Source organism: Phasianus colchicus, chromosome 3 (assembly GCF_987193195.1).
Source record: "Phasianus colchicus chromosome 3, bPhaCol1.hap1.1, whole genome shotgun sequence".
In the NCBI taxonomy this organism is placed as follows: Eukaryota; Metazoa; Chordata; class Aves; order Galliformes; family Phasianidae; genus Phasianus; species Phasianus colchicus.
Window position 1 is genome coordinate 71,983,681 of NC_143438.1, and position 26,363 is coordinate 72,010,043.

Here is a 26,363-nt window from a genome sequence, read left to right on the forward strand (position 1 = left end):
AAACTGCCAGAATAAAACAGCTCTGCAGGTTAAATAATAACAGGACTTCCCTGCTAGACCTGTGTTCTGCCAACATGCAGCTACATGTGTCCTGTGTGGAGGGCAGGATCTCAACACAAGAGGTCGGAAGGCTTGCTGAGAAAACCCTGGGGTCTTGAGAAATGAAACAGAGAAATGAAAGAAACACGGCATGGTGTGGGTCTTCCTTCTGTTATACACCCAGGTTTCCTCAAGTGTTGACAACTTCATGTATGCTTCAAACCACAGCATGCATGTTAAGTGGAGATGACCTGACTCCCATAAACAAAACAGCAATGGGAGCAACCTACCTTTTCATGCACATGCATGAAACCACATATAAGGTCAGTATCAGCAGAGAACAGAGAAGGAAGCTGGCATGCTTCCTTCAAACAGACAGACTGACGAACTTATGGGCAACACTGATCAAGTATAACCAGTCTCAAATAAGTGTTAATTATAACAATCATTACTATATGGATTGGCTACAGTCTGTCTTGAGTTTCAGAGATACAGCGAATCTTGGCCTTGCTAATTAAAATAAGCTGTGGCATCTGTTAGCTATCAGTCTTTTATCTAACAGAAAACCGACAAAATAGCACAGCACCTGGATAAGCATGAACATCTTCTCCTCATACACAGGGTGAGGAACAAGCTCTTTAACAGACAAACTAAAATGTTACAGAACTAAACTCTGTTTAGTTTTTCATTCTAACTGTATTAAGGAACAAAATTTGCATGCCAAAAATATTCATACTTGTTTATATTCTCCAACGTGCCCTCACTTTGTTTTTCATTATTTTCTTTTGACATCCAGTTCTCAGAGTCAAAGGAAATGAAAAAAAGAAAAAACCTCTGAAACAGACTTCTATGGTGGAGAGAAGTCAGTGTATTTGATTTCCAGTTCTCAGACTCACAATGACAGGAAAATGTATGATGATGGATTAGGTTGGACTGTGAATTCCATGACATTCTAGAGAAAGATAGAGCACCGTTTTCTGAAAATTGGTTGGACTTTTTAATGACCTACTACTACCACAACAGGCACCAAATATCAAGAGTATGTACAACATGTGGCACAGTGCAGGATTACCACAATGGAGTCTCAAATTCTCTAAGTTTGCAGTTTTTCTGAAAATTTTCTAATCTTCTGTTTCTCTGGGTCTTTTGAAGTACTTCACATATAAGATATAATCCGATTCTAAACTTTTGTGCCTTCAGAAAGAAGGAAAACATAGTCATAAGAAAAACATACAGTGAAAGTATGTTCTCAAATTCTCTAAGTTTGCAGTACTCCAGTGTTTGACAAAAAGAGTCCTCAAGCAAAGTAAGCTAAAAATTAGATAAGCTGTACTCAACGTGCCTGAGAAATGAAGTTGTTTATTTTTCCAGGTAAAAGCAACAGGTGAATTTCACAACATTTTGACACAGCAACAAACCCTGGTCTCAGAAACTTGGATCTCAGTTGCTATTGCTCCTATTTCCAGTAACTTGTAAATTCCAGGGAAAACTCCTCTTGCGATAAAGCCACAGTTATACAGACACACAACTTTTCACTGTCAAAACAAAAATCAAACCAGAGCTTTGTAAACAGCATATAGCACTGCACAATATTATAAAATGTGGCTGAAGAGTTGCCAGATTTACAAATAATAAATCATTATAGTCAAAAAAAAGCTATAAAACAAAACAGACACACATAGGGATTGATTTTTGCAATTATTATTAATTTAATATTACCTGTAACTTTTTTTTAAGCACCAGGACTCACGTTTACTCAAAAACCTCATCAAAACCACACAATATAGAATTTGACAAAAATAACTTTGTATGTCAATTATTTACTACAACTCTGAGGAGAAGGATGAGAATGGTAGGGAAAGATACTGTAGTTTTATTGGGTGGGGGAAGTTGGATTGGTTACATTCTGGAAAATGAAAGAAACATTTTCTTTTATCCTTTCAAGAAAAGGATCAGGTAGAGCTTGATGTTGCCCAGAGAAATGCTTCCATTGCATCAACTGTGACATGGAGAGAGGTTTCTTTAAATTATGCTTCCCCTGGTCTTGTCTGAGCTGACAACATCTAGACACTGAAGGCTTTTGTGAAGAAGGATCTGAAAAAAGGATGCAGAAAATTAATCAGGGAAAACTAAGAATATTTCAGTGTGAGTCAATAAGACAGTTGGTGATGAATGGGAAAATAGAGCAATGTAAAGAATCCTTCTATGTCAATGAAAACCGAACATTTGTATCCATAGTAAGAGGTGAAAGGCTGTTTCTTGCTCATGGATCAAGTTTATCAAAATCACCATATGCTATCTCAAAGATGAATCCTTTCACAAATAGATAGGAAGGGAAATATCCTATCTGGCAATTTCCTTTCTTCCATCTTCCTAATTCTGTAATATTTGGGTTTCTTCCCATTCTTTAAGTAATTCTGAATATAGAAGTATCTTACAGCAAAACTCAAGCCAGTTTCTATTTCCTCCCACAAGAGTCATTCCAAACAGCTAAGAAGAGTTTGAACAGTTATTTCACTGAACTTAGCACACTAGAGGTAGATCTCTAGTGCACTCTGTACATTCACACTATGCCAAGTTGCTCAATAAATGCTATATTGTATACTGTGTATCACAGTAAGAAAAAGACAATTCCCTGTGAAGCACAAAGAGAAGAATTCACTTTGAATTCTGGAGATTCTAGGGATTCTAGAGTGCCAAGCAACAGCAGGTCATTGCAGGGTATGTCATGTATTGCTGACTTCATGATTCACCTGATGCACGTGATAAATAAAGAAATCAGTTGTGATGGAAAAAACTGCATCACTGCTGTTACTGATTTAAACCATGTCATCAAATACTTTCACAACCAAGTTATATGTTTCTTAGCAAGTGACATAAGCAGCATGATGACTCAGTATTTTCAAGTTTTTTAAACTTTTGGAGAGACCATAATGACTCCCATATGCAAGACTTTCCTTCTGACTGATGATACGCATTTGCATTAGTCTTGACATTTATTATTTTTCTGTCCAGCAGAAAAATTAGATTAGATGCATTTCTCAAGTACTTACAGATTTTGCATTCCTAACTTCATAAATAAAACCATGATCAAGTAAAATAATAGTACTATACTTCGCAGCTGATCTGACAGTCAGAAAAATAGCAGGCAACCCATCTACAGAACTCACACAAAATAGCAGGCAACCCATCTACAGAACTCACACATAGTTAATTACTTCCTTTCAAAACTCCTGTGGCTTGCTAAAGATTGCCCCAGTACGAACTGACAACAGGTCAAGACCATACAGTCACATTGGTAGATATAATGAAGACTCTGAAAAGTTCATACATTGTGAAGCCTGTATAGTATTGTTTAGCTCCAACTTAGTTCATCTTTTGAATCATACTTGCTAGAAATGGAGACGACAAATCGGTAATAGTTCTTAGCAATTTCTATGTAACAATGTCTTTTTCCAGGAACTAGGAGCTGGTTCCGCAATGAAGTATCTGACAACTTTCTCTTCTTAGTAATGTCAAAGAGATCAACTAATGGCAGCTGCATTCTGACTCACAACCATGACTTGTAAAACCATGACTCATAACAATTTGACAAGGAAACTGATGAGCCAATTTGTTCTCTGCTCTTTAGGAAGCCAAACCTTTCCCAATTCATTCTATCATTTCTAACATTGAAGTTTAAAAATGTCTTTCTGGTTTTCCCTTGATTTACCATCATAAATGTTCCATTTGCTGGGACCAAGATACAATTACCCTTGCGGGAGTCCTGGTTACATTCAATGCCCCGAGTCCCAAGAAACTGATGCTGGAATCAGTATGCATTCAAAGAATAAAATAAGCATTCAAGAGTGTTAAGACAATTGCAAAATCTTGATTAAAACTATATGCATTAGTGTTCATCACAGAAGAAATATCAAATTTCTTTGGTCTCTGAAGTACAGAAGCTCTACCTGCATCACTGCACAACAGTGAAAAAAAAACAGTAAGATTTAAGACCACAGCTGCATTTCCTACACAGATGCTTTAACAGTACCTAAATGGAGGCTGGCATAATACAGAACATCACCTACTCATATGACAAGTGGTTTAATTTTTTCAGTCATAAAGAAACATACAAAGACTATGAAATCATTGTGTGGAGCAGAAATAAGGAAGAAACTCCAATTGTCATGGATACAGCAGCATTGTGCTTTCACTAACCAAGTCCTTCCCGTTTTGGATAGACAGAAACAGCTCTAGCCTATTTTCCAAAAACATGAAAACTACCAAGCAAAATAGTCATCAGGTTTGCACTACTTAATTGTGTTCTTGTGTTTTACTTAGTTGTGTTAACATGTGTACTCACAGCCATTCCTTCGTGGTTTTTTTACTGTGATATTTGTGAATACTGTATATACATATTTCATACTCCAAGAAAAGAAATGTACCCAGGCAATAGACACTTTTTTCTTTAGGAAATTGGAAACTGAAGCTATCATTACTGTCCTGGAATATTTAGAAAAAAAATACACAGCACTTGTTGGTTGTAATGAATCCCTACCTAAACTGGCCATAGCTAATTCAAATAATTAAGAGGCACAATATATGAATTGGTTGTTACTGCAAGGAATTAATATTTCTTCTCTTCATCTTATGAAGGGCTCCTGTGTATCAGAAAAATCAGGCAATGTCTGGCTGGTCCCAAAATGAATCTCACTGCTTCAATTCTGTTTTACTGAGCTTTGTAGTTTTCTCCAAAGACAGGCGATATATTCCAAATGGATACAGTTCATCTGTAATAGCCAGAGATAATGAAAAAGAAACTCACTTTGATGGTCTTTGTTTCCCATACAATCACATTCAAGTAAGTCATGGGTAACACAGCTGGAATTCTCATGAAGTGTAAAGAGATTTCTGAGCTCCTCAACAGAAAAATGGATATGTTCAGATGTCTTGGAAAGGTCTACAACTGCCCCCGAAAGGTCCTGTTTGCTGATCTGTCTTTGATAAATCTTTTCTTCTATTGAGCCTGTATTGAAAAAACAATATATACACTGGAATAATTTTTTAGCAGTATATGTCAAGAAGAAAAGTAAAATCCATTTCTTGATAACAGGCACTATGGAGGGACCTGGATAGACTGGATCAATGGGCCAAGGTTAACTGTATGAGTTTCAATAGGGCCAAGTGTTGGGTCCTGCACTTTGGTGACATCACCCCAGGCAACCCCACAGGCTTGGGGAGGAGTGGCTGGAAAGCTGCCTGATGGAAAGGGACCTTGGTGTACTGATGGACAGTCAGCTGAATATGAGCCAGCAGTGTGCCCAGGTGGTCAAGAAGGCCAATGGCATCCTGGCTTGTATCAGAGATGGTATGGTGAGTAGGACTAGAGAAGTAATCCTGCCCCTGTACTCAGCACTCAGCAATCCTGCCTCACCTCGAGTACTGTGTTCAGTTTTGGGCACCTCAGTACAGAAAGGACATTGAGGTGCTGGAGCAGGTCCAAAGAAGGGCAACAAGACTTTTGAAGAGCTTGGACAATATGCCCTACGAGGATAGATTGAAAGAACTGGGGCTGTTTAGTTTGGGGAAGAGGAGGCTGAGGAGAGACGTTATTGCTCTCTTCAAACACCTGAAAGGTGCTTACAGCGAGAGTGAGGTTGGTCTCTTCTCACTGGTGACAGGTGACAAGATGAGGGGAAATGGCCTCAAGTTGTGCCAGGGGAGGTTTAGGTTAGGTATTGGGAAAAACTTGTTTACAGAAAGGGCTGTTAAGCACTGGAACAGGCTCCCTAGGGAGGTGGTTAAGTCACCATCCCTGGATGTGATTAGAAACCGTTTGGATGTGGTGTCCAGGGACATGATTTAGCGGAGGGTTGTTAGAGTTAGGGTAGTATGGTTAGGTCATGGTTGGACTCTATTATCTTTATGGTCTTTTCCAGTATGAGCAATTCTATGACTCTGTGGTTCTATGATCAATATTCATGGGAAATGCTGAACCACTATTTTCAGATATAAAAAAAAGAGCACAGAAAATGCAAGGAGAATCAAGGAGATGGATCTATTTTAACTGAATTCAGAACAAATTAAATATATCTTTCAAGAATGATTTATTTCCAAAAAGTCCCTCTCTTTCTTCTACTGCCAAAATTTCTACAGAATATGTTAGAGCACAATCTCTGACCTGTGGTTAGAAGTCTGTAGATATGTACAGTATGTTTCTGACCATCTCTCCACACTCTGGCCATTGCCTGGAGAAAGGGAAAAGATAAAGAGTATTAAAAGCCTATTCTAGGACAAAATTTCTGCTAAAACTTGTATCCTCTGCTGATCAAATTACTGGTTCTGCTAGCTCACGCAGAAAGAAATAATAGCTGTCATTGACTGTTTTTATAAAAGTCTGCCGGTATTAACTGTAAATTATTTTGAAAACGTAACTTGCTTTGTCCATCTGTTCTCCTCTTTTTTTGTGTATATTACAGTAGGAAAGCAGAGGTTTAATTTCCTTTCTGTCAGCAGTCCTTTCTTCATATCTCTTTTCTAAGCATTAGCAACAGTTGATTATTTCAATAATACATCTCCAATTTTTTTTTTTTTTTGTGCCACAACACATCTTAAAAGGAATGGCATTGCCATTCCTTTTAGAATTGTAGGATCAGTGTTTCACATGTAATTCTTAAACAAAAAAAGTAACTGAGTACCATTATATAATTTTAGTAAAAAATGTAAGGGTTACATTACATATTAGGTACATGTACCCACAACATGGTTTGCAGTTTTTGGCAAACTGTAGTAATTTTGGCTGATATAGCAGACAGTGTTTAGAGCAACAAAACAAGTGACCACATGGGGGTACTAATTCACTCTTGGAACAGGATCAGGGCCAAGAATCAGAGGTTATTTCATGTATCAGTATTTAGTATTCCTCTACAGAGAGACATTCCTTACTTAATTCATAAAAATATATATTTTTAATTGTTATTATTAAGGACTATTTTAAATGAACACTCTTATGCCAATTAAATAATCCCTTACAACCAAGGGCACTGTTACAAGCATAGCATGGCACTGGCTTTGCTTTCTTTTAATATCATTGACACGTGTTTACTTCATTCCCTTAATTCTGATTGGAATCTCTCCCTTTTCTTACATATAGCAAATCAACAGTAACACATCCTATATATTCTAATCATAGTTTTCTTTTCTTTATAGAACACAACAGCTTTCCAGTTAAAAAGTAGGCAGGAAAAAAAAGGGATACATGACTCGCACCTCTAAAGAAACCAGACTATACTCTTCATGCACAGGAAGTTCTAATGATACAAATATACACATTAAGAACAGATAAATTTTTCTTCTTTTCAGAGGTTTCCTCTGTTATTGTATTTGTCCAGGCACAGGGTGATAGCTGGGTAGCAATAAGACATGTTAAGTCAGGCATCTCAAAATCAGCCAGGAGCTCATTTGATACCCATCACAACCCACAGTACACAATTATATCAGACCTGAATATCCGTAGCTGGATTCCAGTCAATATCATAAAGGACCAAGTGAGAAGCTCCAACCAGATTCAGTCCCACTCCACCAGCTTTTGAACTCAGCAAAAAGATGAAAGCTGGACTGAATTTACAATTAAAACTATCAACAATCTGTTGCCTCTGGGAGACGGGAGTATTTCCATCAAGTCTAGTATAAGAATATCCATAACGTTTACATGTCTCCTGTAGTATGTTCAGTGTCTGAGTGTAATTGGATACCAGTACAACCCTGTCAAACAACGAAATCAAGTTATCTCAAAATGTTAGAGGCAGGTAAGGTTAAAGTACAATAACAAATAACTGAAAGCAATTAAAAAAATGAAATGACAAATCTAGCAAAAATTAAACATCAAGTTGAGGTTACTCATATTTGCTAAGAAATAGAACTCAAGATAATTTGAAGCACACACTATATTTGGACACATTATGTCTTACCATCAAACATTCAGATGTTAAATAATCAATGTTTTCCTTCACAAGAGAACTTGACTTAATGTATAGATTACAGGGATCCAGAACCAAACACAGAATTTTTTAAAAAATCTACATTTACACAGAATAGCTGCTCTTAAGGCAGCATTTGCAGAGGACGCTGTAGCAACTAATAAATGTAGATAACTCTACTTATGGAAAAAGCTAATGAGAACTTCTATAGACAACTGAGAAAATTTCTGATAAACAAGATCATGAAAGCCAAATAACAAAGCAATTACTCCTTCCTACATTGTTTCACTGAAAATAAATGGAATGAAGCATGATGAAAGATATCACAAACAATACAGTTTCATTTTTTTTTTAAATAACTCAGTCTCTTGATTGACTAACCCTAACAACACATCCTAGGTCAACATTATTTCTCTTAGTTTTTGAGTAAGTAAAAAAAACCTAAAAATCTAAAAGATCTAAAAATTTAGTATTTCTGTTCTACGAAGTACTGATACTACTGTGAGGACAAATATCTTTTTAATTTAAGCCATAAATAAGACAATAACCACAGTTAGGATATTTTTTTTCTGCAAGAAGTCTAAAGCAAATGTACAAAATTTCATCAAAAATGGAATTTAATTTTTTTTTTTTTTTAATTAAAAACAAGTACTGAAGAACTATAAAAGCAGTTTTGGGGAATATCTGGTACATTAACATTTTTAAATTGTTACAAAGTTTTATTATTATTGTAGTTGCCTCTACAACCAAATTATATCTAAAACACATTTGTAAAGATTTTGCAAGATAGGTTTTTTTGTTGATCAACCTTAAATTCACACCTTTTCACTCAAAAGCAGAATATAAACTTCAAAGGAGCACTGGAATTGAATCTGTATATTGCAAAAAAGCTATTTAGTGATGATAGAGAGAGCTGGGAAACAGTAGGAAGAGAAACATGAACAGTACTGTATTAAAGCAAAAAAAAAAGTTGGAAAAGAATGCCTCAAAATTAGCTGTAACTCATCAGCTCCCACAGCACTGACACAGGGAAAGATGCTTTTTTCTTGATACCTTAATTCTTTTGACTTAAAGGAAAAAAGGCTATTATGTTTTGATATTTAGCTGTCATTGGTTTCAATGTATGCAAGGCATATAAACTCCCACGATAGGCTCCGATTTCTGGTTTGTAAAAAGAGAGCATCAGGAAGAAACAAATTCCATTACATCAGTGTCAAGAGATTGGCTGTAACTTCTCACTACTGAATTACAGAATGTCTTATTTAAGCACCAATTAAAATAAAAGGTAAAAGGAACTACTTTTGGAAGAGCTGAGCTTCAAGGCATGAGTACATTAAAAAGTTATCATGAGACACAAGGTTGTGTTGAGTTTTCCATGAATCAGCAATTTCACAGTTATATTCAACAATGTGTAGCCCATTACACTATCATAAACAAAGGTTTTCCTGTGTGTCAGTGACATTCACGACAGGGCAAATAAGCAGTTGCAATGCAACTTCACCTGATGAGTCTTCTAGCCCTGGATGGAAAAGGCAGCAAGCACTGAGCAGCTAAACATGATTAAAAAGGAAAGAAACTCATAATCCGGTCATTAAAAATATTTTTGTGAAATTTAAAATATTGAATACATTAAATAATTGCCTTAATAAGATACAAAGCATTGGGAACTCTTTGTAGATAAAGATAATATGTCATAGTACAGGGGCTGTAGCTAACTCTACCTTAGTTGTAGGAACTCAATATGAAAAATACAAGTATCTTTATTCGGAAATCATAGAAGAGCAACTTTGAAAATTGTGTCAACTACAAATCCTAGGTTAAGAATTAATGAAGAAGAGCCAGGAGTACAAAGCATAAATATGTCTGGTACCTCTGCAAACAGCTGCAAAGGCTTTATTTTGAATAGTATGTCCCTATTACACAACTGAAAAGCAAAACAATACGTAGCAGGTCACTCCTATCATTTGCCTTTTACCTTTCTTTCACACTTGCCTTTCAGAAGAGCTGAGCTCTCGGATTGCTGCTAACAACTTCACCAGCACCTGCAATTTTCCTGAATCGGTTTCAGAGAAAATGTCAGAAGTATAATCTTGTGGAAAGACATCTGTTAGACCTTCGTAGAGACTGGACTCAACATGCTCATCGCTTTTCGGATCACAGGATTTTTCCTATTAAAAATAAAAGGATTCAAGCTTCACATCCCCACTAAAATATTTGACCTTTTTTTTTTTTTTTGCGTTGTCTTATTTCTAAAAATTTGCTATATTATCATTACAAAAAGAGGTATCAAAAGCTATCACAAAGTAGTGTATCACATGAGCACAGTAAGCTTCCAGTACTGTATTGACACAGTTTTAAAACAGTGAGAGCATTTACTGTGATTTACATCCTCTAATCCAAGATTTTGTTTACAGCTGGGTAGACAGCAACATGAAATACTAGAAAGTGAAAAAAGAAATTTACTTCTATTTCTCTACTTCAACAACTACACAGATACACATCCACAGCAAAGCCACAACTTAAAAATTAGGGAAAAAAAATCAAGATGTCATTAGGTTTCCTTTATTGCAAGGGAAGTGAAAAAAAAAAAAAGGAAAAAAAGCTGGCAAATAATAACGTGCTGTAACTTGCAAACTGATGTTTCCTGGGGAGGAAAAAGCCAGTCTAACCAAACCCCACAACAGTAATAAATGACCTGCACATACAGTCCTTTCAATGCAGATAATTTCCAAAGGGTTATGCCTTCATTTATGAAAAATTCAAATGGTTATAAAATGAAGTGAAGGCAATTCACTTTATTTGTCAGAGTTGCAGTTTACAGAGATGTCTGCTGTGAACAGTCCTGCAAATTCACAAAGAACATTTTTTAACAAACATTTATTTACATTTACACTCACCTTACTCGCACTTGGACTATTATTGAAATAAGTTAGTAATACTAAGTTCTATCATACAAGTTACCTGTAGGAATGAGAACATTTATGAGAAACTAACAAGGTGTAGAGGGTGACGGGATTCCAGGAAAAAGAGAGGCAGCTTGTACCAGTGATGTGTCAAGCCTGCAGCTGTCAATATCACTAAACTCAAGACTGTATCAAAGAGAGTTTCATGGGAACCAGCAGACAGAGTATACAGAATAATCTCTAGCAGAGTACTCTTTGGAAAGCCCACATTTGAATGTATTTTTACAAATATTCAGGGACCACACTGGGAGGGAAAATACATGAAGGTAAGGAAGAACAAGAAAATAAGGTGCTATGAAGGTGGAGACATACCTACATTCAGATTCCCTAACATTTACATTTTTGAAAGCCAATCTCCTAAAGCAAATCAGATGTGAAAACAGCATGGAAATGACCTTAATTGACATGCACATTGACCAACACATATTTCTAGTGACCTCTGTCAGCTGAAATGACTACTTGCAGGCACCCACCCCCATGCAGATAGATACCTTTACAGCTTTAAGCAGAAGACATGGATGATTGCAAAGTTTTTTCAAAGCTCCTATACATATTAGGTGAGGACTATTTTCTAGCCTGCCTTGTAGACAGGAGGTAATAACATGAGAACTGAGCAGTTTTCGATACAACTCAAGCTGTAGTGCTGTTGGTTGGCAGAAGATAATGTTCTCCTTTTTCGGTGGAAGAAATTTGTTTATAACCTCCTGTGTTCTCCTAAGAACAAAGAGTCCAGTGAGGCGTGTGAGTTCTGCTGCTCTTTTTTCTCCTAAATCCTTTTCTTCCTAAAAGAATGAAGCACAAAATTAATGCTCATCTTGCATTTCATCAAAATAATTTTCTATATTATTTTCATTAGGTAGTTAGTGAATATTTGAAATGCACAATATCACTTCCAGCATGAGAACATAATGATCCATTCCATAATTAGTACCACTGCATTAGCTTAATTCTAGTTTGGTTTCTAAAGTCTTAAACAAATGAAGATAATGTCTGCAAAGATACACAAGGTTCAAATTATATTCCATAAATTTCTTGATTGATGTAATAAAATAATACAGTATTGTGAGAAATTAAGAGATAACACAGTATCCTCATATGGTAATTTACATGGCAGTTTTGGAAATTCAAAATGCTGGATGCCTGATAAAGAGCAGCCATAATCTCAATATGCATGTATTCCTCACCTGCCTTTGGAAAACAACCAAGTTTATTCAAATAAGAAGCTGAAAAGCTGTTGCTCCCATTAATAGTCCTGAAGTCCATCTATTCCACAGAAAGCAAATTTCACATTCTTCTCTACTAACTTCCTTCTATAATTGCTTTTTTTTTTTAAATAACATACCTTTGTTGCTGAAGGTTCTCTGGATCTGACGATGGGCTCCTCATATATCTTTCTGTATGTGGATAAAGAACCAAGTACTCCTGGATTTACAAATTCTATTAATGCATAAAATTCTTGTAAGTCATTTTGGATTGGTGTACCTGGAAAGAGAGAAAAATAATTCTGTATCTATAATAATGTATTCATAACAAATAATTCTTGAAACTGACAGAGGTACAATTGTTGAATGCAGAGTTTAAAATTCATAATGACTCTTAATAAGTTATTTTATTTCAATTGGAATTACTCAGAATATTGAATTAATCTAGAACTCCACTCTGATTAATAAACTACCATCTTCCTAACTGAATAACTGCATATCTAGTTGGTTTGACAAAGGATAGATTCTAGAAGTTATTTTGTTAAATAGCTGCAAAGGAAAATAATGAGTGTATAAAAATGGAGTCCTGATTCCCTAACAGAAGTTCCACAGCTCCTTACACATCCCTTAAGTTACACAAATTTTGCTTGTCACTCTTTTTTTTCTTTTTAAAAATCTGTTTTTAAAAGATCCAATATTTGTGCATTTAATACCTATTGCAAAAGTTTATGTTGTGTTTCTGTCATATTTACAATATCCTTTTTCCTTTATGCTAATCTGGCACTTTCAGCATAGCTAAACATTAACATTTATATTAAAGTATAAATACTAACCAGTAAGGATAATTCTCCTCTCACAAGGCAAACTAGTGAGGGCTGTAGTTGTCTTAATAGAGCTATTTTTCAGACGATGTCCTTCATCACAAATCAGGAGGTTAAATTCTATAGCCTGAATTTGATCCAGAGATCGTAGTAGCATCTCATAGCTGATTATCATAACTGAATAAAGTGGAGAACTGATGAATTCTTCTACTTTATGGTCCTACAGGGATAAAAAAAAAATATAACATACAACTGCGTTTTTCAAAATCACCCATCATATTACTTACAAATCTGGTGGCTGCAGAATCTTTCCCAGAATGACACAAAATATTGACTATCTCCTTCAAGAGCTGGATTCTTGATTGTGTCTTAATTTGCAAAGCAAAGAAGGGATCTGATATGGCAATTATTTTTTTTTAGCTTTATCACCCCATTAACAGACAATTCATTACTCTTTTAGACCTTGAGATCCTCTGAGACACATTATCATCAAGGTGAGAAAATGTTACAGACTCCCTGGAATAACTTCCCTGTCCTGGTATTTAGGTAAACTAAACAACTACAATCGAGATAACAAACAGGCAATTGGCTGCCTACACATCCTCTATGGGATCCTAAGCTGCAGCGTCCAGCAGAAAGTTACCACACTCTGCCAAATTAAAATTCCTCTTTTAATTTTGAATTGAACATGATATTCACTTTGTTAAAAGCCTTTAACATTGATGGGTTGGTCAAAAGGAAAGCACAGTGTTGGACTCAGAAAATTAAGCCTATAACTAACCCTAGAAAACATGACTATTCATTGGTAAATATATGCAATTCATCTCTGAACAGCACGTTACTGGTCAGAAAGCATCTCTGAGCCACTCACCCTTACGTGTCCTTCAAATCCCTTTTTTTTTCAAAGGACATTCAGACTTCTTTTCCTAAACTCTTAAATAAAACAACCAGAACCAAATGTGGCAAAGAGGAAAACTGTTTATCCAGGTTAGAGCTTTCAAGTCTGACCAGAATTGAATCTGTACAGTTCTAGACCTCGGAGACAGAACTGACTTCAAAAAGAAACATATTAAGTTAATAAAGCACTGTAATGTGAAAGGGAGCTTCTTCCAAAAAAAGGTTCCTAAAAGTGTCTACATTTATTTACAGACCTGTGAATGCAATAATAGAATTGCGCACCTGTCTGGTAATCACACATAAAAGTGGAAAATTCTTCTGTGGCCCATCCCTTGTCTCTCTGCTGAGTTCAAGATACAAAGGCCCTGCACACTCCTTCCTGTGTCCTAACAGTGTTCATTGCCTATACATGCAATGGTCCCAGCTGACAAGCTGAAGAATCTCTTTGATCTTTAAAGCAAATCAAGCTAGAGCTTCAAAAGGTAGTGTTATTTCCAAACAAGATCAGTGATCAAACATAAACAACTAAGTCTGGGGCCAGACAGCGTAAATACACTCAAAGAACAGTACCACTTAGTTATCAGAGCCTTTAGAGCCTCCTGTTTGTTGATTCAGATGAATCTATGGGCCGAATCTGGCAAGTTAACCCCCCAGAGTACCTTGTGGGAGGTGAATCCCCACAGCATGCTCATGGAGAGGCCCTGCACGCAATGGAGGAAGCGTGAAACAGTGCAGAGCAGGTAACAAGGGTGTGGACAGATTTCCTCAAGGTTTTTAACTGAGCCACAGCATTCCTACTGATTCCAATTCTGCAAGACTGGAGGTAGGTGCTAGCTTTCCAGCCAGTATTTTTACTGCCAGTTTTGAAATACGAGAATTTCCCTTGTCCTCCATTCCCAGCATAGGAACAGAAGAGCCCCTGTAGGCATCATCCAGTGTTGTCCCCACCCCAAAGTTGGGCTCCACAGTGCAGTCCTCATGACAGAAGCAATGCCTCTCTCGTCTTTTCTTGGAAAGCACCAGAAGATGAGCAGGGTCAGGGAATCTTTTGCTTTCTCACTCTTTCTGGGTATGAGCTGAGCCTATGGGCACTGAGAACTGCCTGCAGCTGTTATTATATACAGCAGAGAAAGACGGACTAAAACTTAAAATAATTTTACAAGCCAATTTCAAATAATTAATTTATCCTCTCAACTAGTTCCAAGATATGGATGTATTATAGCCTCCATTTTCACAATTACCCAAAGTGACTCGACAGGTTTAAGAGAGGAGCCTGGAGCTACACATGGAGCAATTGTCAGCCAGTATTAGGGCTCTATAATGTCCCAGACTTACTCTCCAAACAGACCCTGCCTTGCACTTGTCCAATCCAGTGAAGTGTAAATTAAAAAATGCCGAATCATGAAGCAGTGTAAACTTTGAATTGATTCATTCTCCAAAATTTTCACTTATGAACCTAAACAATCACCGTAGAAGTGATACTCTGCAAACAGATCATGGAGTTATTCTCTCAATCACATCTCAAATGCTGATCATGTGGATTAATAAGACCTAAATGCAACCTTTGGGGGGAAGCCTTCATTTTAAAAGCAATGCCTTCTATCCGGCATCTGCATTTCAACAGAAGTAAACTGTAACCACACTTCAAAAGCAGATGATGTCCTGTTTTTTTAAAGAATTTACCACTGAGGGGTTAGGATCAGTCTTCAGTCCTTCAGTGTGAAAATGAAGAAAACATGCCTAATGCATTTTAAAAGTCTTCCATTTCTTTGAATGTATTCCTTGTAGGCAAGAATGGAAAAAAAAACAACACTGAGACAAGCTCTTCCTTTTAAGTTATACTGAAGAAATAACAGTATGATAATTGCTGGTTTTCTGTAGAAGATAGACAGTAAATTATTTTAAAATACCTCATTATACTCCAGGCAAGTCATACTGCATCTTGCTTTTGCATGACAATGTATTCACTGCTACTTGGGAACAACAGTCTTAAAAGCTGCAGAGTGTCCTCAATCCAAACAGCTCCAATGAAATGAGTAAGAATATTAAAGTTATTTAAATTAAAAGTCGGATAAAAGCTACTGTCATTTTGGGTCACAGTAACTGTCAGCAAATCCAGATTTCTTTCCTCCCAACATTATTTAAAAAAAAATGAAAGAAAACATTCAATTATTTTTAATCACCTTTTCAGGTAATAATGTTATCCTATTATATTTTGTCTTCTATCCACTTTCCTTAGAAAATTCTGTATTTCTCTATCTCACCTATATTACATTACAGTTCCTGACAAGTCAGTTTGCTTCATTTCCACATCTTGAAACAAGTTACTGAGAAAAACAAGTGATGCAAAGAGCACTTCTTACTGAAGTGGATGTGGATTGGCCTCAGTGGAAGATGAGTAGGTTCAATAATTTCAGGATTTTGACAATAATAAGAATGGAACTCAAATAATTACTTTTATAAAGTGTACATTCTACAAAAGAGTTTCATAAATAGTTCGAACACTTCCATTTCGTCTGAAATATTCATTCTTTCATATAGAATGTAAAGTGTCTCCACTTCCTCCCACTGGTACAATTTAATCAAGAAGGACCGAGGAAAAATCGTAAAATCATAGAATCATTGGAAAAGACCTCTAGATCATCCAGTGCAGACATACCACATACCACCAATACTGTCCACAGAACCATGTCCTGAAGTACTACATCTACCCTTTCCTTAAACACCTCCAGGAATGGAGACTCCACCACCTCCCCAGGCACCTTGTTCCAATGTATCACTACTCTTTCTGAGAAGAAATTCTTCCTAATATCCAACCTGAACCTCCCCTGGCACAACCTGAGGCCATGACCTCTCATCCTACCTCTGTTAGCTGAGATAAGAGGCTGATCCCCACCTCACCATAACTTCAATAAGGTGCAATAAGGTCTCCCCTGAGTCTCCTCTTCTTCAGACTGACCAATCCCATCTCCCTTAGCTGCTCCCCATCAGACTTGTGCTCCAGACGCCTCACAGCTTCATGGCCTTTCTTGGGATGTTCCAGGTCATCAATGCCTTTCTTGTGGTGAAGGGCCCAAAGCTGAACACAGTGCTTTAGTTGCAGCCTCACCAGAGCTGAGTATAGGGGGACGATCACCTTCCTGCTTTTGCTGGCTTTACTACAGGAGACTAAATCATCCTTACAGAAACCTAACTCTTACCAGTGTCAGTAAGAGGAATAACTTACTGAGATAACCAGAAACAGATAGCTGAAATAAAGATTAGAAAGTCTTCAGTAAACTACCAGAGAAACACAGTACAAGTCAGTCAAGTTAGAAGCTGTGTTATATAAAGCAAGGAAGGTGTGCACTTCAAGGTACAACAGAAAGTTCTTCCTTAAACTAGAGAGACAAGGAAGAGAATGTCTCCTTTTACATCTGCAAAGGTGAACCATGAGACTTACACTACATAGGCAGGCAATCTTCAGCTGCTGACAGCTAAATGCACCTATGTCTCTGAAGGAGGAATGAAGTATTCCAAATAAATTTTAATAGTGAATTACTAGTTCAGGTATATGCTTAAAAAAAAGAAGAAAAAAAAAAAAACACACAAGTCCTATATTCTGAGCCAGATAGGACCTAATCCCTTCTAGGAAATAAATCTTACCTGATCAACTGTAAAGACTTTGATCCTTTCACTTCCCAACCATTTCTGAAATTCTTTTTTCCAGTTTTTTACCAGACTCCCAGGGGTGACAATTAGTGCTCGCTTCAGTACAGGTTTACATCCATAGACCCCTTGACGCAGAAGAGTCCAGACAAGTGAAATGCACTGCAATGTTTTTCCTAAGCCCATTTCATCAGCAAGAATAGCTCCAAATCTGCCACTAACTCTGTAAGACATAAGAAGCTACGGTAACATTTTAAAAGACGCATCTGTAATTACTCACAACCGGTTTAGGGAATTATTTCTCATGGGCATTTCGTTCACTATAAAGAATTTACTTATACTTACTATATGGTTATATGGTTATTATAGTCAGTAAGGACCAGAAGTCCCTAGAGCGAAATTCCTCATTTTCTAGATTAATGCACCAGCCCTCCAAAACCAAATAGTTTAAATCTCCTTTTAGAATTTAAGATATAACATAACACGTAATCCTTTTAACACTTGTATATACCTTCTTTTACTTTCACTGTACATACCTTCTTCAGCTTCTCTTTTCCAAAGGACTAAACTATAGATTATACAATTATAAATTAAATGAATTATAAACCCCAGACAGTGGTATGATTTAGCATGAGTCAGATGTGTTTAGAAGACGTGGTATTTTCAACAGAACTGACAGGCCCTTTGCTGTACTAGCATCTCATCACATCTGGCAAAGTCACAGCAAACACAATGCTACACAGAGGTCAGAAAAAAACCTGTGCAACCTTTACTGAAGAAAGATAATTAATATTAATTAACTGATCAACTTTTCAAATGCTCCCCTTCGAACTGTCTAATTGTTAAGATGGAACATGAAAATATTATAGGCACTGAAACCAAAAGGATAATTACGTTCTTACCTCATTCCCATTACACATTCATATAGAAATACAATTCCTTCTCTCTGATGTGGTCGGAGATTATTTGCAATGTAAGGATCCACCACTACATCCACCACGGGTAAACCAGCCTTGTTGAACGTGCACTGATGACTTGCATTTGGTCTTGGCATAACTAGAGAATCTTGAAGTACAAAAAATACGCAAATATTGCACTAAACTTCTCTTAGACTGTTAGCAAATGATATTATTCCTCTAAACAGCAAAAAATCAATGTGATGAATGAAACAATTACTGGTTAACATATTGACCTTTTTCAGACAGAAAATGCATTTACCATCAAAGTATACAAAGTATCCATAGCCTCCAAAATAAAAATCCTGTTACAGAGGTGTCCAAAATAGTTTGCACTTTTCTGTAATGTAATGGTGACAAAGAGAGCACTCTGAGCATTGTTTCAGGAGATGAAACTGCCTACCTAATAAATGCAGCATGAGGACTTTGAATACACAGAGTTAAATCAGAAGAACGTCTAAAGGGCTTCTAAAAGGAAAATTTAAGAAAACAATGACCCACAGAAAAACTAGACTTAACATTTCAAGGGGATATTCTTGTAGCCCAGATTTCTGTAGCCCAAAAAGACTATTTTGTCTGAGAAACAGAGAGAGATAAGACGATTTGCCAAAATAGAGGGGAAGAATGAGAGTGAGCTGACAAAGGCTGCCACAGTGCATAAACACAAGAAGTTGACAGGTTTGAAGTCATACAGAGGCAAACAGAGCATGAAGCTATATCCTTTGGCTACATCTGAATAACAGTTTTGCTTGCCATAATTTGTTTACAGACTCTGATGGCATTACTTTGCTAGATGATGTCCATACACAGTTGCTGATATTGATGCTACAAAACCTCACTGAGAAGTTGTATCGTCAGAAGATAGAATGAGAAAGCAATTTACAGCTTCTAATATTTTTATGTTGTCAGAGAAGAACTATATTGATAATTTATTCATGGGAATAGATCTGTTGAAGACTTGAATCACTCAGAGGGATTTTGTTTCCTACTGACAAAAGGCAGAGTTCTGATGGATTACATCAAATTGCATCTGGATATATATAAAAGTCCAAGGTGATGAAAATATCTGTCAAAATTTTGCTGCCTCAAAGATGGGAAAGAAACAAGATTTAGATGAGTTATGGACTAAATCTTAGAAATCATACATGAAAGACATGATTTTATGTCTTTGTCAGTGTAGTCTGTTCTGTTGAGCACATAGACAAACAGCATTCTATTTTGAGGAAGTTGCTTTTTAATCAAGTATTTTCATTGACATCAACATGAAAACTTCTGAGTGTTCCCATCACAAAGTCCTAGTCTAGGAAAATACCTCCAGTACTTCTGAAAGAGATTATGCACCAAGGCATTACATAAATGATATGATTCTCCAAGGTTGAGCATCACTAACATGTGAGAGTCCAACCTACTGATGTCTTGAGAGTTCTCTGTATCAGGCAATATGGGGAAATCTCAAAGGAGGTGTTCAAATTCACCAGAAGTAACAGAAAGCAAAGTACCAGAATAAAACTTAGTTTTTGATGGAGTAGTGGATAAACAACAAAGAAGTTCATTTGAATACAGAATATGTCAGCTCTTTGCTAGATTTTAGGTTAGAAAGCTAATGCAGAATTGTCATGAAAATGCAGGAAGATGCCTCATTAGACCCAACATAACCAAGATGAATTCAAACTAGAAGACAGTGCTAATGAGTTTGCTCTTACCCAAGTGCCAATGATATCACCAATTACTGTATAATCAAGATATCATTGTTTATTTACACAGTTGTTAACTAGCAGTTTTGTCAAGATTCGAGGTAAAAAGCTGGATAGAGGTAAAACTATAGTAAGAATATAGAACAACTCTTTTTTAAATAATATTTCTTTGAAATCATCTTTCTCTTTCATCTGAAAGATAAAGCCATCAGCAGAACATACAAGGCCTGCTCTGAAAGTAATGCCTCCTATTTTATTATGTTGCCTCACGATGTCAGAAGCAGATGTTTGTGGTATGGCAGCACCAATATTCCACTACATCTTGTTACCATGCAACAGATGGCAGCAAAGGGGCAGTCTGATAAAACAGCAACTGACACTGAAGTGCGTATGAAGCAAAGATGTGCACCTGAATTCCTCCATGCGGAAAAAATTGCACTCACAGACCTTCACTGACACTTGTTGAAGTTTGTGGAGATGTTGTGGAGTGGGTGTTAGCACAGTGAGGTGGCGAGTGGTACATTTGAACAGTGACAACAGCAATGTGAGAGACAAGTCATGTTCTGGACAGCCATACAGATATTTACGAGTGTGGCACGCAGGCTATGACTCATTGCTGGCAAAAATGCATGGCTAATGGTGGTGACTCCACTGAAAAACAGTATTCTGTAGCTCATAATTTACTCTGTCTAATAGTGTTATGTTCTTTGTATCTCTTGTAGTTTCCACGGAAATAAATAGGAGGCATTACTTTCAGAGTAACCTATGTAATTTAAGAACTCTCATGACTCTTCAGTACAGGGCAGTTCTAGCATGACATAACAAAACTTTTATTCCAAAACATGTCTGGTCGAGTTTGGTTCAGTAAAGTTACACTCACTGGCTGTTAAGGATCAAGCACCATCAGGAGCAGTTATCTGCTCTTGGCTCTATTATCTGCTCTATTACTGACCCTACTGGGAAGATGCTTTGGAACTCATCTAGAACTTCTAGTGTATGTCAGATTGTTTCTCTGAACAACGTACACATTTTTCTTGGCAGAACTCTCAGAAATCACTTCTACAGAAGAAACCACTCAGAAACCACTTGCTTCCACAGCCATCTGTAACATCTGTGAGCAAAAGTGATGCACTGCAGAGCATTCTACTTGTTAGAAACATATGATAAAATCCTAATGTTCTGTTGACAGAAAAACCACTACTGTATTTCAGAAATACTTCAGTAATACATTAAGGAATTTGAAAATTTTGGTTACACACTCAACTTTCCTGAGAGCCAAAGGCTACTTAAATAAGCTTAAAACTTTGAACCTTACTTGCATCATTTGGATTGTGACGAGGTTTGCGGCTCTGAGAATTGAGGAGAATATTCTCTTTAGTACTGGGTTGGCAGGCACTTTTGATTGGCTTACAGAATTGTTTCATGGTAGTTTGAGGTAAAGCAGTTGGGACTGTGTCGTGAGTCGCTATTCCAGTCTGAAAACACCTGCCACTGCTGAAGTCATCTGCTGAAATTACACCCATCACTTCAATTTCTTTTCCTCCAATCATCAGTGTTTGACCTTCCTCAAGACTGTCTAACTCTTTAGATTTATACCCAGTACCTAAAAAAAGATCAAAATTTAGGAATTAGGACAACACAGCAAATACTACTTCCTTAACATCAGTACTTATCTGCATTAAGGATAAATAAAACTGTCAACAGGTCTATCTTCGTGCAAGATCATTTGAATTCCAGTCTGAAAAGCTTATTTCTGAGTCAGGATGGGCATTAAAGGTAGATGTGAACTTAAGAAAGACAAAAAGTGAATCCACAAAGCTCAAATGTTTATGCAGCTGCCTGAAATAATTTTTTCCATAACACACAGCAAATTAAAAGAGAGGGCTTCCTAGATTCTTAGTAATATACTATTAAGAATTTAGGACACCTGCAGAGAAGAAGAGCAAGAAGTTCTGCTGTCTAGCTTCAAAAACAAGCTAAGCCAATGCTGTTTTTAGGTTTCCATATTCCTTCTTAAATCCTGCCCTGGTATGCCTAAGTAAAAAATAAACCAAAAGCTTCCTTTTACTCTTTTTTTTCCATTTTAAAATAGTAATTCTGGATGCTCATTCACATTCACTGTAAAACTGCTAGTGTTAAATGCAATTTTGGAGGTAAACATAAACACCAATACCCCTCACTCAGAGTGCCTGTAGAATAATTGAAGAAATTTAAAAATTACACTGCTTAAATTGGTGAATTTAAGAAGTTTTTCTTAGAATCCATGAACGTGGAAAGCAGATCAGCACCAGTGACATTGGTACCGCTGTGCTCCCTGTCACAAATAAACATTAAAAAAACTTTAGCATTGGGAATCAGAATATTTGTGTTGTGTCCTATTGTGTTTTCTGCTAATTCAAGAAGACACAACAACAGGGTGGTGGCCGATGCATTCCAGGCATTGCTCTTTCTCTCTGCCTTTTTCAAACCCAAGCAAGTCTGTACATATCTCGCTTCGCTGTGGCTGAATTTGAATTAACTTCTAAGTCACTGATTTAAAACTGCATGGTCCTAACATAGCTCACAATGTCATGGTTGCAATTAAAAGAGCAGAGGAGTGAAGTCAGCCCCAAAATTAATCAAATTATATTTTGTACCAACACTGTCCAATCCAAATTCCTTACTAAATATGTTTGGCTTAGTTAGCAATGCTAATTCTTGCTTTTCTTTCAGTAAAAAATACTACCTCAAATTGACTGCAGCCTACAGTTTGCAAGTCTTATTTTTAACTCTGATAACAACCCAAACTGTGTCTTACAGCAGCAGCTGCTGCTAAAACTGCAAGATTAAAAATTGCTACACAGTTGACTTTGGCTGGAAAATGTTGCTGTTATTCGTCTTTCTGACAAAGATAATAGTTTTAGCTGCTTGATTGGATGAAAAGTACGGATCCAACCTCAGACATTCCCAGTTCCCACACTACTGGCTGGAACGTCTACAAGAAACTTACTTGTCTACCTTCTTAATTCTCACACCTTCTCCAATGCAGTACAAGAGCACCCAAAATGAACTCCTGCCTCATTTAGCATCTTTGCTGAATTAGTACAGCCCCATTTCCAGATCCTCTCCTTGGACTCCCATTTGGTGCTTCTGTGAAGAATGTTACACAGCCTGCTCCAGACTCCCCCATGCATCTGCTTTATACGTAAGAAACAAAAAGCTTTCTTTCTATTTCCCTCACTGCAAAAAAAAAACCTAATCTTTTCTCATTCAACTTTGGTACTGAGAACTCCAAAATATCTAAAAAGCTTTTCTCTGTTATTGAAAGCATATTAATTTTAGGCTAGCTGTTCACTTACACACAAATGCAAATGTACAGTACCTCTGCCAATGTCTTTGCCTTCCATGTCTTTCAATATTACTGACTTTCCTTTTGTAATAAGAATAGCATCGCCTTCCCACTTCTTGTGCTTCTTCTTTGATGCCTTACACCACATAACACTGAAATACTTTGTGAGGCAGTCAGGTTCTTCCTGCGCTGCTGCTTCCTTTGCCATCCCTGATGTTGGCAAATACATTGCATCTAAAAGGGAAATAAAACAACAAAGGATATCTCAAATTCTCTTGATGAAGCATATATTCATTTCCATTTCAAACAAATGCATTTCATCTTACATAAACGAAGTGGTATGCATCCTCTCCTGGGCTGCTTACGTTAAGTGTGGAGTGAGACAGAATAGCACGTAAGGACTCATCCTGAAATAAGAACCATTAAATTGGTTTTGGAAAGTATGTGCTTTCTGGAAAAGGACATTTCTTGGTGTGTTACTCAAAGAGATCCTGATTTGTCAGAATGGATGATAACCGTGTAAAAAGAATAAAAGGAAAGACTGGGGAAAAAAAAGGGAAACGAGAATGGGAGAAAAGGACCAGTCCTGATGAAGTGGTGCTGGGCAACGTTCTGGAAACAAGGGCAGGAATACGAGGTTCATGACAGGAAATAAAGGAGACCATTACACAGGTCTGAAGCTGAAGTCATTAGTACTAAGATGCAGAATAGCTGTAACTGTAATAATGCAAGAGATTACTTCAACTGCTTTCCTCATTCTCTTTAAATATAAGTGATTATGTAAGTGTTGAAACAGACCATCTCATGAGCATGCAGCAACCCAAATGCTGTTACCGTGCTCAGGCTGACTTTCATTTGTCAGCAGTTAACTCATTCTAAGCAACACAAATATGAAAGCTAATACAAAATGTTTAGATTAATAAGGTTAAGAAATTATAATAGAACTGACAGCAGTTGATCATAATATCGATTAAGAATAAATGCATGCTTCCAAGAGTTAGCTATCTGACATGAGCCAAGTAATGGCAGACAAGCCCTCAGCATTATCTAAAGGAATATCTGTAGCATTCCTTTTCAGCACATGCACAGCTTCAAAGAGAGAATCAGACTAATTTTCATTAAAATACCCTTGCGTGCTGGTTAAAGGCTTAAATCGGTTTGCTCCTTTGATTCCATCTGGGATTGAACACTGCAGAAATCTGTTACTTATGCCACAGACTAACCTTTCCACAGTTTCCAAGTGTGCTGGTGTTTAAAGGAAAGATGGCAAGAGCAGAGGTCTGCTTACAATAAAGATGAAGCAACTTAATAGTAATGAGGCAAATTCACAATAAATAGAGGCAACTACATAACTTAAACAACAGGCCTACATTTTCTTAAAACTGAGAAACACTAGCATGTTATATGCCTAACTGAGCGTGCAATTTTTGATATTTTAAAAGTGCTATATAAATGAAAAATTGTTTTTCAGGGCATTAGCCAGTGTCTGTGTATCTCTTGTGCCAGGTGCCCCACATCCAAGGGGTAACAGAGCAGCTACTGGGTACAGGCACAGCAGGCACAGATCCACTCAGATGGAACCTGGGAAATGAGCCAGAGAGCAAGAACAAATCCCTGCAGTTTTGCAAAAAGGTGCAAGGGTTTTACTGGATCGTCAGCAATCACAAGAAATATGATTTGAAGGAGCAATGGATAGAGAGGGAGAAAGAGAAAACTCTTACTGTGCTAAAAATAAAAGATATTTGATTCTGCTTTAAGTTTCCATACGTCAACTGATTCAACAAAAGAAATGCAAGACAGTTTTCTCTTTGTTTTTGGAACCGGTTCTCGTATTTTAATCAGCAACTGCTATTCCTTTCATCATTTAAAGATTTTATATAAGTTACTGTAAGAATGAAGGAGACTTTGTTGCAGAACTTTCTTCTCTTTTGAGGGATGCTCATCACAACCAGAAATGACCTCCTGTTCTCCTCCATTGACTTCCCACATTAATTTGGTGACCCCTAAGATCTGTTTTATGGTCACTGCTCTTTTACTCAGGGAGTTCTGTTTGTTGTTATATGAATCACCAATAGATTAACTTTCAGGTCGATAACAATTCCTCAAAGTCTTCTTAGCCACACTTCAGGTAAAAATAAAATCAGAAGAATAATTTTAAAATACTATTGGAAACTGCTAGCATTTTGTAGCTGCTAGCTCTTTTTGGAGAGAAGGATTTCTAAAGCAAACTGCCCTCAGTGAGCAGCAAACTGAATGCCAGTATATAATATATAGTATATAATACTACCACGTTCCTATTGAAAAACTGAAAATGAACAGAATGTGATGCTCAGGTTTCTTCCCTCAATTTGTCTTTAACTTACTGTAATTTCTGTTTACAACACTACCCAATAATGATTTGTTTGTCAGTGCCACATAATGTATTCTCCTTTTACCTATAACTACAGCAGAGTTTCAGATTAACAGTGTTAAGGTCTTTTTCTTTCTCTGCAGCCAAAACCTTGCTGGCTGCTGATGGTAGGCACCACCTTAGAGCTGGTTTTGCTGAGATCCTGACTACATGTTTCAGTTCTGCACTGCACTGTTAATCAGTTGGGACTGAGAATAATAAATAACAGGAACTCCGTGTACGCCAGACTAAGAGGAAGATCAGGGAATCATGCCCAAGTATCTCCCTCCCAAATGGCTAACTGCCTCCCAGGGAGTGCAAGAAAATGCAGCAAGTGACAGATTTGTCCTCCCACAGTGAAGGGCTGGGGAATCTTAAAACCTTGGGTGATAAGGCTTTAAAATCTTCCACAAACAGGAACATACCTGGCTGGAAAGCAAGGGATTAGGTTTCAAGATAGAAACT

The 26,363-nt window shown here is 37.0% G+C and overlaps 1 protein-coding gene across 2 annotated transcripts in view; it reads right to left on the minus strand.

The window, feature by feature from the left end:
• Positions 1-1,266: 1,266 nt before the first annotated feature.
• The window catches only part of RAD54B (RAD54 homolog B), a 61,291-nt gene continuing 36,194 nt past the window's right edge, over positions 1,267-26,363 (minus strand). The window contains exons 4-15 of one of the 2 annotated variants that reach the window (XM_031591003.2): positions 23,543-23,743; positions 21,497-21,784; positions 18,434-18,596; positions 17,529-17,754; positions 12,999-13,206; positions 12,306-12,445; positions 11,455-11,745; positions 9,993-10,168; positions 7,524-7,785; positions 6,203-6,269; positions 4,847-5,047; positions 1,267-2,133 (exon numbers count right to left, since the gene is read on the minus strand). In XM_031591003.2, the coding sequence (XP_031446863.2) occupies positions 1,913-2,133; positions 4,847-5,047; positions 6,203-6,269; positions 7,524-7,785; positions 9,993-10,168; positions 11,455-11,745; positions 12,306-12,445; positions 12,999-13,206; positions 17,529-17,754; positions 18,434-18,596; positions 21,497-21,784; positions 23,543-23,743 (2,444 nt within the window). In that variant the 3' untranslated portion in view covers positions 1,267-1,912. The remainder of the gene's footprint in view (positions 2,134-4,846; positions 5,048-6,202; positions 6,270-7,523; positions 7,786-9,992; positions 10,169-11,454; positions 11,746-12,305; positions 12,446-12,998; positions 13,207-17,528; positions 17,755-18,433; positions 18,597-21,496; positions 21,785-23,542; positions 23,744-26,363) is intronic. The other variant, XM_031591002.2, reaches the window with a different exon arrangement.